This window comes from Thunnus maccoyii, chromosome 11, assembly GCF_910596095.1.
Source record: "Thunnus maccoyii chromosome 11, fThuMac1.1, whole genome shotgun sequence".
Taxonomy (NCBI): Eukaryota; Metazoa; Chordata; class Actinopteri; order Scombriformes; family Scombridae; genus Thunnus; species Thunnus maccoyii.
In genome coordinates this window covers 26,474,277-26,490,989 of record NC_056543.1, presented here as the reverse complement: position 1 = coordinate 26,490,989, position 16,713 = coordinate 26,474,277, and the positions used below count along the sequence as shown (strand labels likewise).

The following is a 16,713-nucleotide window of genomic DNA, read 5'->3' as shown; positions in this document are numbered from 1 at the left end:
AAGCAACTGGTCACCACATCTAAAGATCAATTGGTATCCTGACAGGAGAGAATATTTGCTCTCAACACTACATCAGCCCACATCCAATAACCACCGCCGTGCTTTAAAACAGATGTTTGGAGCACGTGCGCACGCTCTCTATCCTCCCGTTCCTTTTTGTTATTGAGCTGCTTTGTCACTCCGTTTCTCTTGGCTGTATTTTCGGGCCATTTTGACTCACTGCTTGTGTTGAGATTAAACACTGCTCATGAAAAACACAGCTGCGGCAGCGGAGGAGATATGGAATGTGTTGGGATCTTTCAGAGCTGTGAGCATCCCTCTTTTTTCCTCGCAGCTTTTCCATGACGTTGTTCGTAGACGTTCGGTCAGCCTGGATGAGTAGCCAAGTTGAGGCGTAGTGACATAGAAGGTGGAGATGTTCTGGACTGAGTCTAAATACATCTTGACATTAGGCTGTATTCTCTCATAATAAAAGCATCTTTTCGGCTCATCCCTTCCTTTATCTCAGATACAATATATGTAAAGCAGACTCTGTGGGCTCGGTTAGCCGTCAGATCAGTATAAGAGTGTGAAAGTGTACAAGAGAATGAGCAAATCAAAGCGAGGGAGCCGTGCTCAGCTTTGTGCAGCTGGGTCTCTCCCACGCTGCTCGCTTCCTCTGCTGAGCGGATTACAGATCAGCGAGTTAATTCACATTTTGAAAAAGAGAGAAAAACAGAGAGAGAATAGTCTAGCGTCTTCACTGACCTGCCTTTCAGCTCTTCGTGATTCACCCCTAACAATGAATCACACATAAATAAATAGAAGCACTTCTGATTTACTTACGGGAAAATGAAAGCGTCTGCGGAGAAGAAAAAGTGCTTAAAAATATTTTTTGAAGATCCCGTGATATGATTGAAAGATCTTGAACGGTTTCTAAATGGACCTTGAGGTGAGGTTGTTAAGTCGATCTTGCAGGTTATAAGGTCAAGAATGAACTCCAAGTGTGTGCAAATGTGGGCAAGACGTCCTTAAAAGTGCACAGTAAACAATTCCCTGAAAACTGGGCAAACCCCATCTGCTGAGGAAGATCATGTGATATCATCCAAAGCTCCAGAACAGCAACTAAATTGACCTTGAGCTGAGACTGTTTCGTAAATATTGATATTTTTGAAGTGCATAAAGGAGTAACACAGCATAGCTATATCATAATTATAATGTAAGTGAACAATGAAGCTCACAATCTGCATGTTAGTCTATTTATTGATTCTCACACGAGTTGAATAGATCCATTAGCAAAGAGCTTTAGCAGAATGTAAACTAAACTACAAGATCACACGTGCATTCCTGGATTTTCTGCCTGGAGAAAAATCAGGCTCAAGTAAATATTTGGAGATTATATGAAGAGGAAACGAGTTATTTTTAGAAGGATAGACGTTGCACCATGTCATGGAAATGTGCCAGAAAACAAGGTCTCTAAAAACAAACAGTCATTAAACTAATGCACCCCTTCTCATAAAAAAAAAACAAAAAAACACTCAGAATAAACAAAATGTTCCCTCTGCAGCTTATTTCTGACATCTGGAATTAGCAGACATCTGCATGTTCAAATATTTCCTGTCTGTGGTAAAAAGTGTACAAAATAGTACTAGACACATCATCTTCTGCGCTTCTGTGGGGGGGAGGAGGAGAAGAAGAAGAGCGAGACGTCGAGACAGACTCCAGTCAGATGTGTAATCCAGTCAGATGTCCACAAACCTAGTTCCAGTTGTTTTAGAACAGCTGTGCATCACTTTTAGCCTTGTAAGTTGGAGTTATTCAACCCTCTGCTTTGGGATTTAAACCTACTACTTTGAAGCTATGGAAACATTTTCTAAACGTCTAATTGCGATGTGTGTGTGTGCGAAAAAACTTGGACAAATGAAAGCAAACTGACCGCATTTAACAGCGTCCCATCAACCCTGACCAATCTATCCAAAATGATTACACAAGATGTAATGAGCTCCCTTCAGATTTGAAACAGGCCGCGAAGCATACCGTCGGTTTTATATCTAGCCAGCATTCTTTGTCTGCTCTGGAGAAATGGTCCACTACAAAGCTGCAGAGGTCATCGTACTGAACTCAGTAACCCTCATTAGGAATGCAGTGTCTGATATGATGCGGCGGTAACATGTGGGGGAAACTGTATGGCATGAGGTCAAAAACGTTCCTCTCCTTCCCCAGTGTTGACATAGAGAGAAACAGTCACTTCCTGCAGTGATGGTCAAAGAGCTGCCTGTGTCCCAGAGGCCGTGGTGTGTTTGTGTGCATATGGGAAGACAACATGCCCTCTAACCTCCCAAATCTCCAGTTGCAGTCTGAAGGATCGCCCCACTTTCTGAGCCGAGCCTGATGAAAAGCTTCACTGAATGTTTGAAATACTTGTGGTGCACCCCGGTTCGCCAGCATCACATGGAGAATTCATGCATTTGAAAAAAAAAAAAAAAGGAAAGTAAAGAGGTAACAAGTCTGTCTCCAGGGAGGATGAAAAAGGCATTCAAAGCTTTATTTTCCTGTGTTTGGCATTTCCTGTTGGAAATCAGTGCAGTATTGGCATAACGGTCTATAATTTTAAAAATAATGTGCTTCAAAAAAAAAAGAGGAAGGAACGCAAATATTTAGCTAAATGAAACTAATCTAACTTCTTTTGTTTCCATGGAAAGTGTAACCTTGTGATATTATTGCCCCTGGTTGTGCTGTATGTGCCCAGAATACCATATGAGATATGAGTCGCACCCGTCCAGACAGTCTCTCCTGGAGGGCGTTCACAGTGTTGCGCTTGGTTGTACAAATGACATAATTGTATAAAGAATTAAAAAGAGAGAGAGCTTGAGAAGGAAGTTCAGATCCTGCCTTCTTTCTCACCTCTGCGTTCCTCTGCCAATCACTGCATGAATATCAGATTATTGGTTTCTAACAGTTGTATTAAATGATCTAACTGATGGCAGACAGGTGCGGGAGGAGGGGGTTTCAGACCTAGTTCGACCATCTGATGAGCACTTTGGTTGGAGCATACCTACTCTGTTAGGCTCAGCTTCCAGGGACACAGTCAGTCAGTTAGTTGCATGTCTAAAAAAGACAGTTTTCATAGGCAGGTGTCAGTTCATCAAGGCTTCTGACTGGCAACAAATGGTTTGCAGAGGAGTAAATTATGCTGGTTAAATTTAGGAGTGGTTAATTTTGCTAATTTTTGTCATTTTTGTTTTTCCATTAATATTTGTCTCTATTTGGAATCCATAGCAGTCGGTGTAATTCAACCACAGTCACCACAGTTTATTCTAAAAAAGAAAAAAAAAGTAGGCTACATATACGCCTATACACAACTTGCGCATTCCAGTTAATACTATCACATATAATATGTATGGTGTTGTTTTGTCTGACTTAGTTTAAGAAAGCAAATATGACAATGACAGAGTGCTTTGTGCGTTAATTTCAGAGTTAGACTAGAGAAATCTACGTGCGGCCCCTCCCTGACCCTGGGAAGCAACGCGGAATATGACTTTAAATGTCTTTAAATGTCAGCGGAACAATATCACCAAAACCGCTCCACTTAATTACACAGTAGGCTCCAGGATAAGATTACTGTTTGGTCACAGGCTCAGACTAGCCTGGGAGAGCTTTTCCTTTTTTTTTTTTTTTTTTTGTGCATTTTTCATTAAACAAAAACTGCTTCCATTGTGCATGAGAGGAACTTCAAATATATTTAACTGTCCAATAAAGGCACACACAAACACACGCTTATTTATTACTTCAGGGGATAGGACCAGATCCCCGTTTGTGGTTGACTATCATTTCAGTCTCCCAAACACTTTAACTGCACATCAGCAAAACACTCCCCCCCACCAAACAAAAACTGCTAGAATAGTGATGGAAACAGAAATGATGCTTTCATGACAGTAAGAAGAACCACATAAACAATCAGCAGAGAAACCCTCTAAGTACGGCCTGTGAAACCTCTGGAGTGACAGCGGCTTCTGTAAACAAGGGGAGTCAGCAAGCAACCAAACTGCTGATGAGGCATTTACTTTTTTTTTTTTTTTCCCCACAGATATTTCTCAGATAACATTAAAAAAAAAAAAAAATCTGTTCTTTTGTCTCAATTGAAACCATGTATCATTTCTCAAGGTTCACTAGAGGACGCTGTCCAAGTTTAAACAATGTCACACTTTCTGTCATACGTGAGGAATGCTTACTAATCCTCCTTCAGGGCTGAAGGTTGGAAAACAGACTGTTCTGATAAGATGAGACAGAGACACAACACACAGAGGCCGTCTCCCTGGACTCAGAGCTACTGAGGCTTTGCTACGCAGGAAAGAAAATAAGCAAACTCGATGGACGGAGAGCCATATTAAATGTCATCCAATTTGAGGGACTAAATACTTCTTGAGATTAACAGTGTTTCAAGAATCACATAGACAGCCGATGGATTCCGAGGGCTTGACTTATATGTTGCCGTATTAAAGCAAGGGCTGATTCATCTTTAAAATCCAGAGAGTACTGTCAGATTTACAGTCCCAGAGCGCACAGAGACAACATCCTGCTCATCCAGTTTGACCGCAGCAGCCAGCAGATTACTGAAAAACATGAGAGCAGGTGGAAGAAGTGAAACATTCACTTTGAGAACAAGCCATCTTTTCTGATGTGATGTTATGCCGTCCTGCTCATGACCAACATTGATGATGATTTACTGTGCAGCAACTTCAGTATGCTAGGTGATAAGCATGCATTTAACTTACTGTACACACATCTGTGGGCTCTTCTGATTGTGTGTAAGTGTAAGGAGAGTTACTATAGGACTTCATGGCTTGGTTTTTGGTCCAAAAAGCCCTATGAATTGTGGGTCCTTATATAAATATGTGTATGCCTTTTTAAATCCCATCCAATCAATTCTCACTTTGTCATTATAGGTGACTGTGTATAGACGGAAAGCCAAAAAAGTCAAATTAATCCAAGTTAAATTAAATCTGTGACATAAAAAAGTGAAGGGGTACGAGTACTTTTCACAGCTGCTGTATCTCTTGACAGTTTATCCATCAGTGCAGCACTTCTATGCAGTTTCTTCATTGATTGACTGGTAAACTCAGTATGAGGATGTCTCTACAGGAAGTCAACTGTTTGCCAAGAAACTGTTGGCAACTGTTTGCCAAGAAATACCAGTAGTTCCAGCACATACCTAAAAATCACAGTCTTGTTTTTACATTACTGTTTTTGTACAGATTAAACCAGTGAGGTAGGTGTATTTTTGAACTGTGGACAGAGCCAGGTTAGCTGTTCCCCATGGTTCTGGTCTTTATGCTAAGCTAGGCTAACTGCCTCCTAGCTCCATACTTAAAGCACAGAAATGCTTGTGGCATCTTGACTGCAACTATTACAAAGAAAGTGATATTTCCCCAAATGTCTAATTCTTTCAGTTAGCAAAATGAGCTTTACAACTGTAGCAGTGTATTACGCGCTACCACACACAGAAACTGTTTAAATTTACACATTTTATACATCGACTGAAACCAAATCCATGCTACGCTACTACAACTCTGGGTCTCCTGTGATGTGTTAGTATATACCACCCAATTTTTCTGTTCCCCTTTAAAGAGCTGTTAAAATAATATTACAATCCCCCTCAGTCAGAGTATGTGTGTGTCTTTCTGTCAGGGTTAAACAGCTTAAAAATGTTGGCTGTTAAAATGTGCTGGCTGGGACAAGCCCTCTCTTGTATGCTGAGCCAAGCTGTTCATCATCAGAAATAAAACAGACAGCTAATATCTTGTCTGCACGAGCTGTGGGGGGTAAAAACCTTCAAAGAGAAACAACCACTTCCTTGGTTAGCTTGTGTTTGTGAGCCAGTAAAAGAGGAACGGTGCCACCTTCAAAAACAACCAGCGTGCAGAGCTCACTAAAACTAAAAAGAACATGCAACAGGATCATATCGGGTATAATTACAGGTATCGGAAGCTCTGACGTGTGATTTTTTTTACATAGATAGCATCACATGCTTGACAGACAACAGTCATTAACAGCCATGAAAATAGTGTTTACTTCTAGATTCTCCAGGTCATAGGATGCCTCCACACCATTGACATTACTCATAGTCAGCAGAAGACAAAAGCCTATAAAAAGAATCACAGAAGGGCAACAAGGAGACACAATGATTACCTCTGTGACCGGAGTCGTCTCATAACTCTGAGGCAACCAGCTATTTGTTAAACACTGATATTTGCAGAGTTGGCAAATCATCTGTTGACACTCTGTGTGCTCATGGTTAAAAATGATAATTATCTCTGTCTTGTTTCTCAAAAAAACACACTGATACACGCTAAAGTTGATCAATTTTTATTAACACACACACACACAGAGTTAGGCTGCTTTTGTGTTGGGTGGGTGGCACCACAGAAATGCCAGTCAAAGCTAATCTCCTTCATGCCACAAGAAAGCCAACATCCCACCCCCTCCTCTCCTTGTAGCTAGCCTTTCTTCCACTACCTTAAAGGGATAGCTCATAGTTCAAGGGCAGAAGTACTGGCACGGAAGCTAAGCGATGTAATGCTGTGGATGGTGCCAACAGCAAAATGTATTTAGCCACCTAAAAAAAAAATCAGTATCAGTTTAAGTCATATCAGCACTACTGTAGACAGCTTATCTCTATGAATGCAGAAAGGTCTCCACTCCCTGAAGTCAACTTTACACAAAGCTAAATTCAGGAGCTCTCCTTTATTTATTTTCTTACCAGCGCCCTGGTTCAACACACAGGGGACAACACAGCAAGCATCAAGCATTCATGCAGCTGTGACTTTTTTTTCTTATCCCGCTGAAACAATTACAGTCAGCTGTTTAGCTTTAAGGATCTAAATCCAGGGGCTGAAGCAGTAACTTCTAGGGGCTCTTAATGCTCAAGAATTACCCAAGAGACTAAGCTGGCTGTCTACTGGACTTCACAATGACTCCTGAAAACAGCTGCTGAGCCCACAAAATGAAACATTTTTTACTCGATCATGTAAATGAGCTTTTCTCAGCTACTCATAACATCTACACGTGGCCTTACTGTGAGTTAGGGTTTGAATTAATGTTGGGCTCCAGTGGAAAAATACCAGAACTCCAGTGTAAAGAAACACTTAGAGGTTTCTAGGCTTTAGTTTCTACTTTATTAGCCGGTGCGCAGTGATAGTATCGGGGCGTGGCCTTGTGTCTGCTGTATTTCACCGGACAGATCTGAGGGTTTTTGTCTGTTGCGGTCAAGTTCAGTCAAGTCTCAAAGAGCAGAAAGCGGAGGGGGAAGGAAGGGCGGAGGCAATCGGTGTTTGTTTTGCCTCGAGGTCTGAGGAGCGTCAGGTGCTGCTCAGGTAACTTTGCTTAGTCAGACACATTGTGATTTCTAAAACACCTAAATGCCAGTTTTGAAGATGGTACCATCAGGAGTGTTTGTAAGATTTCACCACCATGTGTCTCAGCATGTAGAATAAAGCTGCAATTTATGATTATTTTCATTATTGATTAATCTTCTGATTATTTTCTCAATTGACTGTTTGGTCTTTAAAACACCAGGTGTGCCAGGTGTGCCAGGTGTGCCAGGTGTGTGGTGAGATGTGAGAAAAAAGCACAAGAAAGCCCCAGCCTTTATACTCCTATACAGGTGGGGAACAGGAGATGTATATCTGTGTCTGTGTGTGCGTGCGTGTGTATGTGTGTCTGTCATAGGCTGCTCTCGGGGATAAATTTCAGACTAAAGACCAGTTAATTGGGGACAGCTTGTCCAATTGGGGACAACAGCTGTGTCCCCACATGGTAAAAAGCAGATTTCTGGATCAGTGGTTAAGGTTATGGTTAGTGGTTATGATGGTTATGGTTGGTTAGGGTAAGTCTCCAGGAAATTAATATAAGTCCACATAATGTCCCTAGAAGTGACCTAGTTCGACGTGTGTGTGTGTGTGTGTGTGTTGTGCCAGGTGTGTGGTGAGATGTGAGAAATACAGCCTATATACTGCTATACAGCTGGGGGACAGGACATGTGTGTGCGTGTGTGTGTGTGTGGTGTGTGAGTGAAAGAGAGAGTGGGGGGGGTGTGCATGGGGTCATATTTGCTGCGTGCCACTCTACAATTGAATTCAAGTCAATTCGCTTTTTGGCATGAAACATAATTTTAATATTATTACACTATATTATTATACTATTTTTATAGGATTTCATTACTATTATTTTTTTATTGTAATTTTTGTTATTCATGATTTTTTTTGGCAACATTTAATTACTACTGGGTCAAATGTGACCCATAACACAACAGATGTAACTTTTTAGGCATTAAAAAAGAAGAAAAATGATCAAAATGCATTTTATTGTATTCAGTAGGCCATTGTAGAGGATGTAATGAAGACTTGTTTTGATCAGAAAAAAATTTAAGTATGTGTTACACATCTTAACTTGAAAATGGGTCATATTTGACCCTAAGACAATAGCAGGGTTAATCTAACTAGAAGCCAAAAGTCCAAAAATATTAAATTTACCATCATGTGTAATACTAATTTAATTGACATGTTTGTTTTATGCAATAAATTTGATAAAATATTAAATTGATCAGTATATATAATTTTTCATTCATAGCATTTAGTACATAATATACACTGCTTTTCATTGCTTTGACTGCCTGGGTGGCTGTCAGCCAAAATGTTGACGAAGACCAGACTCACTAATTGCTGCATGTTCGAGTAACAACACATAAAACGGTTAATGTGCACCGCAGCCACTGAATCAGACACACTCAACACCAAAAGCAAAAGATACCATTCTAAACAAATTTCAATTACAGTAATTACATTACTGTACACGCTGACAAGCTACAAAAATATAGAGCTACCATGGTAAAAAAACCCCAAAACAATACATCATCTCATTCAAACCAGAAGGTATGACGTCAAAATGATACATTTAGCTCGTGTAAGATATTTCTGTATCCTATTCATTATCTGTAGTTCAGAGGATGATGGGATCTGCTAGACTCATAGTTGACGTTTAGGCTGCACAACAAAGATCACAGAACAAGCTTTCCTAAGAGGAAGAATTCGACATCTTGAATGTAATTTTGGTTAAATGAACTGGAGTATTCGCTCACAGAGAGGAAAAAATTCTTAATAGTGTCCAAATAACTATGACAGTTCTATGTAGAGTGCTTTCCAGAAGCAGACTTTAATGCTCATTTCTGTATTATACTGGTGGCAACAAGCTTTAAATGTCTCATAACAACACTTATGTTTATCAAGGAATGGCTATATTAGCTCCATATAACAGCGGGACCCCACAGTATGTTGAGATACTTCTCTCCTTATAACAACAAATATGAGAAATGTTTTTAATGACAGCAGTTCTGTGTTGCCATTAGCGACAGAAATAGTAAGGAAGCTGACACCGCACATATTTCTGTCTCAACATGTCTTTGCTTCGTCTTACAACTTGAACCTCTCTATTTCACCTGCACTGTCTGTTCAAGGCGAATAAAAATTCATCTACTTGTTTTTATCCGTCGGGTTCTTTGACAAAACACAAAGACCACGTAAGTGAAAAAGCACTTTGGGCCTGAAGGAAACTGTCTCCTTCAGTGAAGCACAGCTCAGATAATGCTAGGCACGAATATGAATGAACACACATGTTCCTATTTACCCTATAAGGAGACACGCACATGCATGTATACACATGGTGTGCAGCTACACACATGCACACACACACACACGGGGCGCAGCTTTGGGAAAGCAGTTATATTTATGAGGTAAAGTAGGGTTTGTGCGAGTCTGGAAAATAAAGCTACGCTATTTCTGGCAACTGGAGACTGCTGAGCGCTTAGATCATTATTTAGAACCAGCTGCGGAGTCGGCGGTGGAGATGTGGGTCAGGGGGGCAGGAGGACTAGGAAGTCAAGAAATACTGAAGCCTTAAACAGACGGGAGAGAAGAGCCTGAGCAATATGGGACTTATGGAGGTCCATACTGATATCAATACTTGAGAATAAGAGACCATCTGATGAGGATACATTTATAAAGTTGAATTAATATAAAATAAAAGGTAAAAATACATAAAATTCCTCTTGTAAACATTGCATATCTTTGCACATACATACATGCTGATACTGACATTTCTGTAATAAGCCAGTTAATATAACTAATATATAGGTCAACAACTTATTCTTACATGAGTGTCTTTGAACGAGACACAAACAAACATTGTGTGGAAATGACACACGAAGCGTAGGGGCTTGAATGATGTCATTTGCAGCTTGATTATAAAAATCTTGACCGTGTCTATACAGCTTATGACTGTCTGCACGTCATTCACCTTGAGGATACTCAGAGAGTCTGGGCACACGCAGGCCTCGAGGATCAGATACAGACATAAACACAAAGACAGATGGCCATGTAGATACTGAGGATAAGATTACTGGAACATTCAGAGACAGACAGTCGTCCAACACCGGTCACCAAATCCCTGATACAGTACACACTCCTGTAAGCTTCCTGCTTCCAACAACCTCTTATTTCATCCCCATAAAGGGCTGAGTGTTTTTTTTTTCCATACGAGTGTTAAAACGATACCTGAGAGTCAAAACCAATACTAAATAGATACTGTGTTTGTTACTCAACTTTGAGAAATATATAGTATATATGTTTTTCTACAAAATAAATAAATAATTTAACAAAAGAAGCCCAAGTTCTCAAAAGTAAAATCTTGTCTAAATAAAAACAGCAATACAAAAACTTTGCCTAAATCAAATACAGTCTAAAATTGTCAAAATTGTATGTAAATCAGGAGTTTTTTCCCCATCTGTTTATTGTTACACCATTTCTAGTTATAGTCAAGAATCCGATTCTGAAGAATGAGTAAACAAGATTATAAATCTGACATTTGCCAGCTTGTAGAACTTGACAACTTTGGATACAATAAAAAAATGATTGAGACTCTTTATAGTTAACATGAGTGATGATAGTCGCTGTGGATGAGCAGACAAAGAAAAGAGTACCTTCAGATCTAGCTCTTTGATTGATAAGTTAATTGATAGTCTGACTAAAATCAAAGAAGCAAAAAAGGATGTTGTGATTTACAACTTTTTAGCCCTTCCTCCCCTCCCTCTGCACTATGCCAGAGGGCGTAACAAAGTGCAGAGACTGATTAATGTCTCTGAGGTCTGATTACACCAATAACAACCATGAGCTGAATACTCTGAAGTCTCTCAGACTATCACACTCAGTGGTTCAGGGTGCTGAAGATTAATGTCACACTTCGTGTCATATCAACGCTGACCTGGAACTCAACCTGTTACCTATTTGCACCCTCTAATCTAAACTTCATATAGATCTACAAACACACAAACAGCTGAGTGACTCGACTAGTCTCTTCTAATGAAAACCAGCAGTGCTCTAATCTGTTCATCGGCCCAAAAAGTGAGTTGACTTGAGCTGCCAAAGAGATAGTTTATCACAGCTGGGCATCACAAAAACATGTGTTTGAGTAAGTTGGATGAGAGGGAGAAAAATATCTGAGTCACTCATGTTAAGAGGTTGCTATAGTCACAGTTTACGGGTCGGGGGGAAAAATTAAAGCCAGTAAATATATACTGCTGTCATCGTTTTTGGCAGTTTATACATCTAACAAGCATCTGCAGAGTCTTGCAGTTTTGTGCCGGTGCACCAATAATAGAGAATGTGTGATACTGCTGAAAGCTCCAGAAAAAGCTAGTGAGTGGACCTTGAGTTGACATTGTTTTGCTGAATTAGTTTGAAAACCAATGAAACAAAAAGAAATCATTTAATATAAAAGTGATGCATAAAGCAACCAGCTTTGTGCAATGCAATAATGCCAGTATGTGATGAAAATCAGGAGCCAACAGCCATCTGATCTCAACTTCATTCCATAAAGGACGAGATGATTACCAAAGAATCAAGTCTGAGCATTTTTAAGAGACAAACACAGCAACATAAATATATGAAGATGTACTGTAATAAACTGGCAAACGAAAGAAAGGAGAATCAATATCAAATCACAGGAGACTATATCACAATATATCATGATGCTGATCACTTGTCCCATCTCTACAAAATAGCTGCCTTTACTTTTTGATCTGTATCCAGTCACCTTGACTTGCTGCTTGCTTTCTGGCCCACTGACATAATGTAACACAGTCTGATCTGCCGGAGTGAAAGGAGGGTTTTACATTCTTCTAACTAGTGCAACTGTAGGGCAGCTCATGTTGCCAAGCTAGAAAAACATAACAAATATCACAAGTTCAACGACTGATGCGAAACCAGCATCTCAGTTTTAAAGGCTGATAGCTGCACCTCAGTGAGCTCCATGGGAACCGACTTTGACGTTCAAGGAGATTTAAAAAAAAAAAAAAAAAAAAGAAACACAAAAGGATGCAGTGCCAGCTGATTTCCTCTTTAATAAAACCTGCTGTGCCTTTAGGCGCTTTGTCAGTCTGAATACTCCATATTTCCAGACATAAGACTACAAAAATGAGCTTCTCTCAGTGGACTGTGACCAATCCAGGTGGAGCACAATACTATTCACAAGATATTGTTACATTGCCAGTTAAAGAGTCTGAAACAAACCTTAATAGTTTTTCCTGTGGATTTTAAAGAAACGTGCATGCACAGGATAGTTTTTACAACATGCCTTGTGCAGGAGGACTTTGCAATAATTAACTGACAGATTCAGAGGAGTCAGGGGAGGAAAGTGTGGAGGAGGCGTATTGTTTGGTATCATTAGGAACTCATTACGGGTTCTACACTGTGCAACCACGCTGAGAAAGGAGGAGAGAGAAGAGAGGAGCGGCAGAAGGTGTAGTGGACTGTTAACATTTAATGACTGCTTATGGATGATCAGCTCAAACAAACACAGCCATTCTGCATCTGTGCATTCAGTGTGTCCGGCCTTGCTGCTGACTAAACGAAAGACTTCTGTTTCTACTGGGTACAGATAAATAGACACGGGCATTGTGTGAGGGGATCGCGCCAAAGCTGGCCCCACTGTCACAAAGCGCTCTCTGTGGTTTCACGGGAACAGTCGGTGGCTTGGTGATGAGCCAGCGGGCTCCCCTCCAGCCAGGAGGTCTCGCTGCAGAACGCGGAGTCTTGGACCCGATGTTCTGGGAACACAGAAGCTTCAGCTTGTGTGGTACAGCTGAGCAGATACACTGAGCCAAACCTGCCTTTTCATACCGAGTCTCAGCGCTCTTTGGGCATCGGAGTAAAGAGAGGACGGTTCAGTGAGGAGGAGGAGGATTTCAAGCTGGCATGGGTACACGCATTGCTGATTAACAGAGCATATGTACGCCTAAGGATGGAAATATGGAGATAACTGAAGCCAAAGAGCTTGAGCTCAAAGCTTTGACATTATATAATCTCTACGCTGCTGGGTTTAAATCTGTTAATCTGTCACACATCTCATTTACGTGAATTTCTATTCCAGCAAACAAATAAGTCTTTCCACCTCTCTCAGGTCCTAGATCTTTCCAAGACAAGTATCATACCAAAACAAGCCCTCCGGGGCCAGACCCGAAACAAAACATGAGCTGAACATCTGAACAACTACTATTGCAGCTGCGCCTCTGAGCCACTTTTGGAAGCGATGCCTGCAGCCCTGCAGGTCACAGTCTCAGCTCAGGAGAGGGCCAAACCACCAAGACACACCCAGAGCAGGTATGGGAACGTGAGTCAACATCATGAATATGCATTATTTTTTTAATTATAACCCGCAACAAGCCGCAGATCTAAGAGTTAACAGCATGTTTGATGTCAGCTTGTATTCTCATTAGCTTCAACGCCCAGGGAGGTGTGGTCTCTCAACAGCTGTAGCTCAAAAGTCCACCTCAATTAGAGCACGGCGATTTAAAAAAAACAACAAAATTAACCATAGCAACCAAGTGTGACCATGACAACAGAATTCAGATACACAACTCGGGCAGACTCAGTTTCAGCAAAACTATAAAATAATCTGGATGATGTTTGTACCTGAGCAGAGGATGCCTTTGTGTCGGGCACAGGAGAAGTCATCGCACTCGCAGAAGCTGCCGTAGATCTTGCCGAACTCTGACTGGTAGCAAAGACACTGGTTGCAGCTGCACTCTCCACGTCCGCTGCAGATCTGCTTGCCTTCGGCCTCCCGGCAGGCACTGAGGTATATGCTGCTGGCCTCCCCCTCCTGGCACTCACAGCGGGCGCCCAGGTAGCCCGGCTCACATTGACAAGTCCCGCACTTATATGTACCTGCAAGGATAAAAATTCTCTGAAACTGTTGTCACATACTGTATGTAGCAGAATCGGATGATAACAGACGGAACTAAATACTGCATTTACTATGTCAAATAACTGTATATTTCAAATGTAAAAAGAATATATGTTATGCTGTAATTTTCCTTTTTTATGACCATCATTATCTCGACAACAACTCCCATACTGTTAGTGAGTGTCTCCATAATCATACCGAAGAAAGTAGCTAATTAAATGGGTAAAAGTAGAACTTGTCCTCAGTTATTAGGAGGTAAATATCAGGTCTGACATGACTGAATGAGATGTTCAACTTCCTAGAAAGTTTCAACCCACAGGAAGCAGAGCAACAGCAGTTTTAGAGTTTTGTTTCTTGCGTCAAGAAGACAAGTTTTTCGATAAACTACAGAATGTGTTTCACATTTGATTTTAATACCATGTGTTTTTTAAATTCCCTTTTCACGCCATTTTAGATAAATTCATGGATTTCTTGAGGGAAAAATAAAATGTGATAGAGAGCTGATAAACGCTTTTCAAGCAGCTTTGCTCTTGTGAAAGAATTAAAAACAACCATTTTAAACCAAACAAAAATGGATTGGCCAAGTATGAGGACTTTAATACTGATTTAATATTATGCTCACTGTGAATACAGTAAAATGTCCAGAAATACATGGAAAAAACTACCTATGGAGCTGCAGATGCTGCTGTTGGTTTGTGCTTTCTGACTGCAGCCGCAGTCACACTGGTAATTCACATCCACCTCCAGACGGTCTTTGAACCCCACGGGCTTGATGGTGAAGCCCTGGTGGGTGCCACGAGGAGGACAACTCCTCGCCTCCACGCTCACATTGAACGAAACCTAAAATGACCAAGAAAAAAAAAAACAAAAACAAAAATGAAACAAGTAGTGTAATTAGAAAGAAAATGTGCACTGGCACTGATGGAAAAAAGATAGTGACTTCCTGTTTGTGGAATGAGGAATATTCAGGTCAAGCTCAGATTATTTGAGAGATACAAGAGTTCAGAGTTTTATACAGTAGCAGCATCACACAGTGTCAGATCCACAATATTCAAACCTTCTTTTGTTTCCATATTTCCAAGAGACCTGATCCCACCCTACATCTTTTCATTTGAGCAAACACAGCCGCTATACAAACACTTGGCAGCTGCCAACTAGCCTGTGGACGTGAACTACACATGACCCTGTGTTGTTATTATTACACCAATGGGTTTATTTCACACCAAAAGGAATTAACAGTGTGCAGCTGATGTGCTTGGAAAGTGGGAGAAAAAAAACATGAGACCTACACCCATTTGATTGCTCTGAGGAAGAAAGTCTTGACAAGAAGAGAAACCCAACCCCAGCTCTGTTCTCTGTGTTCCAACATGAGCAAATTCTGCTGGTATTTTCCTCAGATATACTCAGTCACATCCACCATCCTCAATGCTTTTTTTAACGTAAAGCTCAGGGCTTTTTCTCTCATGTTGTCTTTATTTAAATAGATTCAATTGTGCTACTACAAATCTGCATAATTAGCTTTTAAAAAAAAGCAGGTTTTCAAACTTTTCACACCACATATGACAGTTTGAGAAAGAAAAGCACACTGTGGACAGTGACATGTTTCACTGGTTTGGCTCTGTAGTGAAGCTGGATCAAAACAAGAATTATGAGGTTAAAGAGCCAGATTTCATCTTTAATTGGAGGGTGTTCACATCCATGTCAGATCAACTATGTAGTGATATCAGCTGTTTGTTATAAACAGCCTCCCAACTTTTAGATAGGGACAGATACACAGATAGATTACACAGTATTTACAGCGGTAGGAGTGTGGTAAGGTTGATATTAGTTTGTACTCTTCCACCCTCACAGTCACCGTCACACCTGCTACTGTTACGGCCATTTACACAGGATTCTAATAGAGAAATGGAAGTTATGTGGATATATCTACCATTAATCCAGTACACTGTTGGTCACTTCTCCAACATGTATTGATGTGAAAAATAACATCTTATTAACAATAATTTAATAACGTTTTCCTCATGTCTCTCCCATTTTTGTTACAGCTTTTAAGTAAGAAATGACATCTCTCTTTGATAAAAGTAATTGAGACAAAGCAGCACTCTTATTCTCTTCTTCAAAAGATAGATATCACTGGCTCTCAGTATTAGGGGCCATTAAAGTGGAGCATGTGTTTTTCACCGCAACATACAACACAAGCCGATTCAGGATACAGGAAGAGCCAACGTCACATGTTGCCAATAGAGGGCCAATCCTTTCCTGTTTGCCCGCGTGCCCCCCTCCACTTCAGCGCGGGAAGCTTAACAAGTTAATGAGGGGCACAATTAAATTTACTGTAAATGTGAGTCGCGAGGAGGCCAGCTCACCCAATCATGTGGCTCATAAGAACAACCGTGAGGGTTGTGGAGAAACGGAGGGTGCAAAATGTTAGGAGGGAGT

At 40.7% G+C, this 16,713-nt stretch overlaps 1 protein-coding gene across 1 annotated transcript in view; it reads right to left on the bottom strand.

Annotated features, from left to right (window-relative positions):
- The window catches only part of itgb5 (integrin, beta 5), a 42,098-nt gene that overhangs the window by 11,741 nt on the left and 13,644 nt on the right, over nucleotides 1-16,713 (bottom strand). Inside the window, exons 10-11 of the mRNA XM_042425800.1 lie at nucleotides 14,940-15,114; nucleotides 14,001-14,255 (exon numbers count right to left, since the gene is read on the bottom strand). Coding sequence (XP_042281734.1) covers nucleotides 14,001-14,255; nucleotides 14,940-15,114 — 430 coding nt within the window. The remainder of the gene's footprint in view (nucleotides 1-14,000; nucleotides 14,256-14,939; nucleotides 15,115-16,713) is intronic.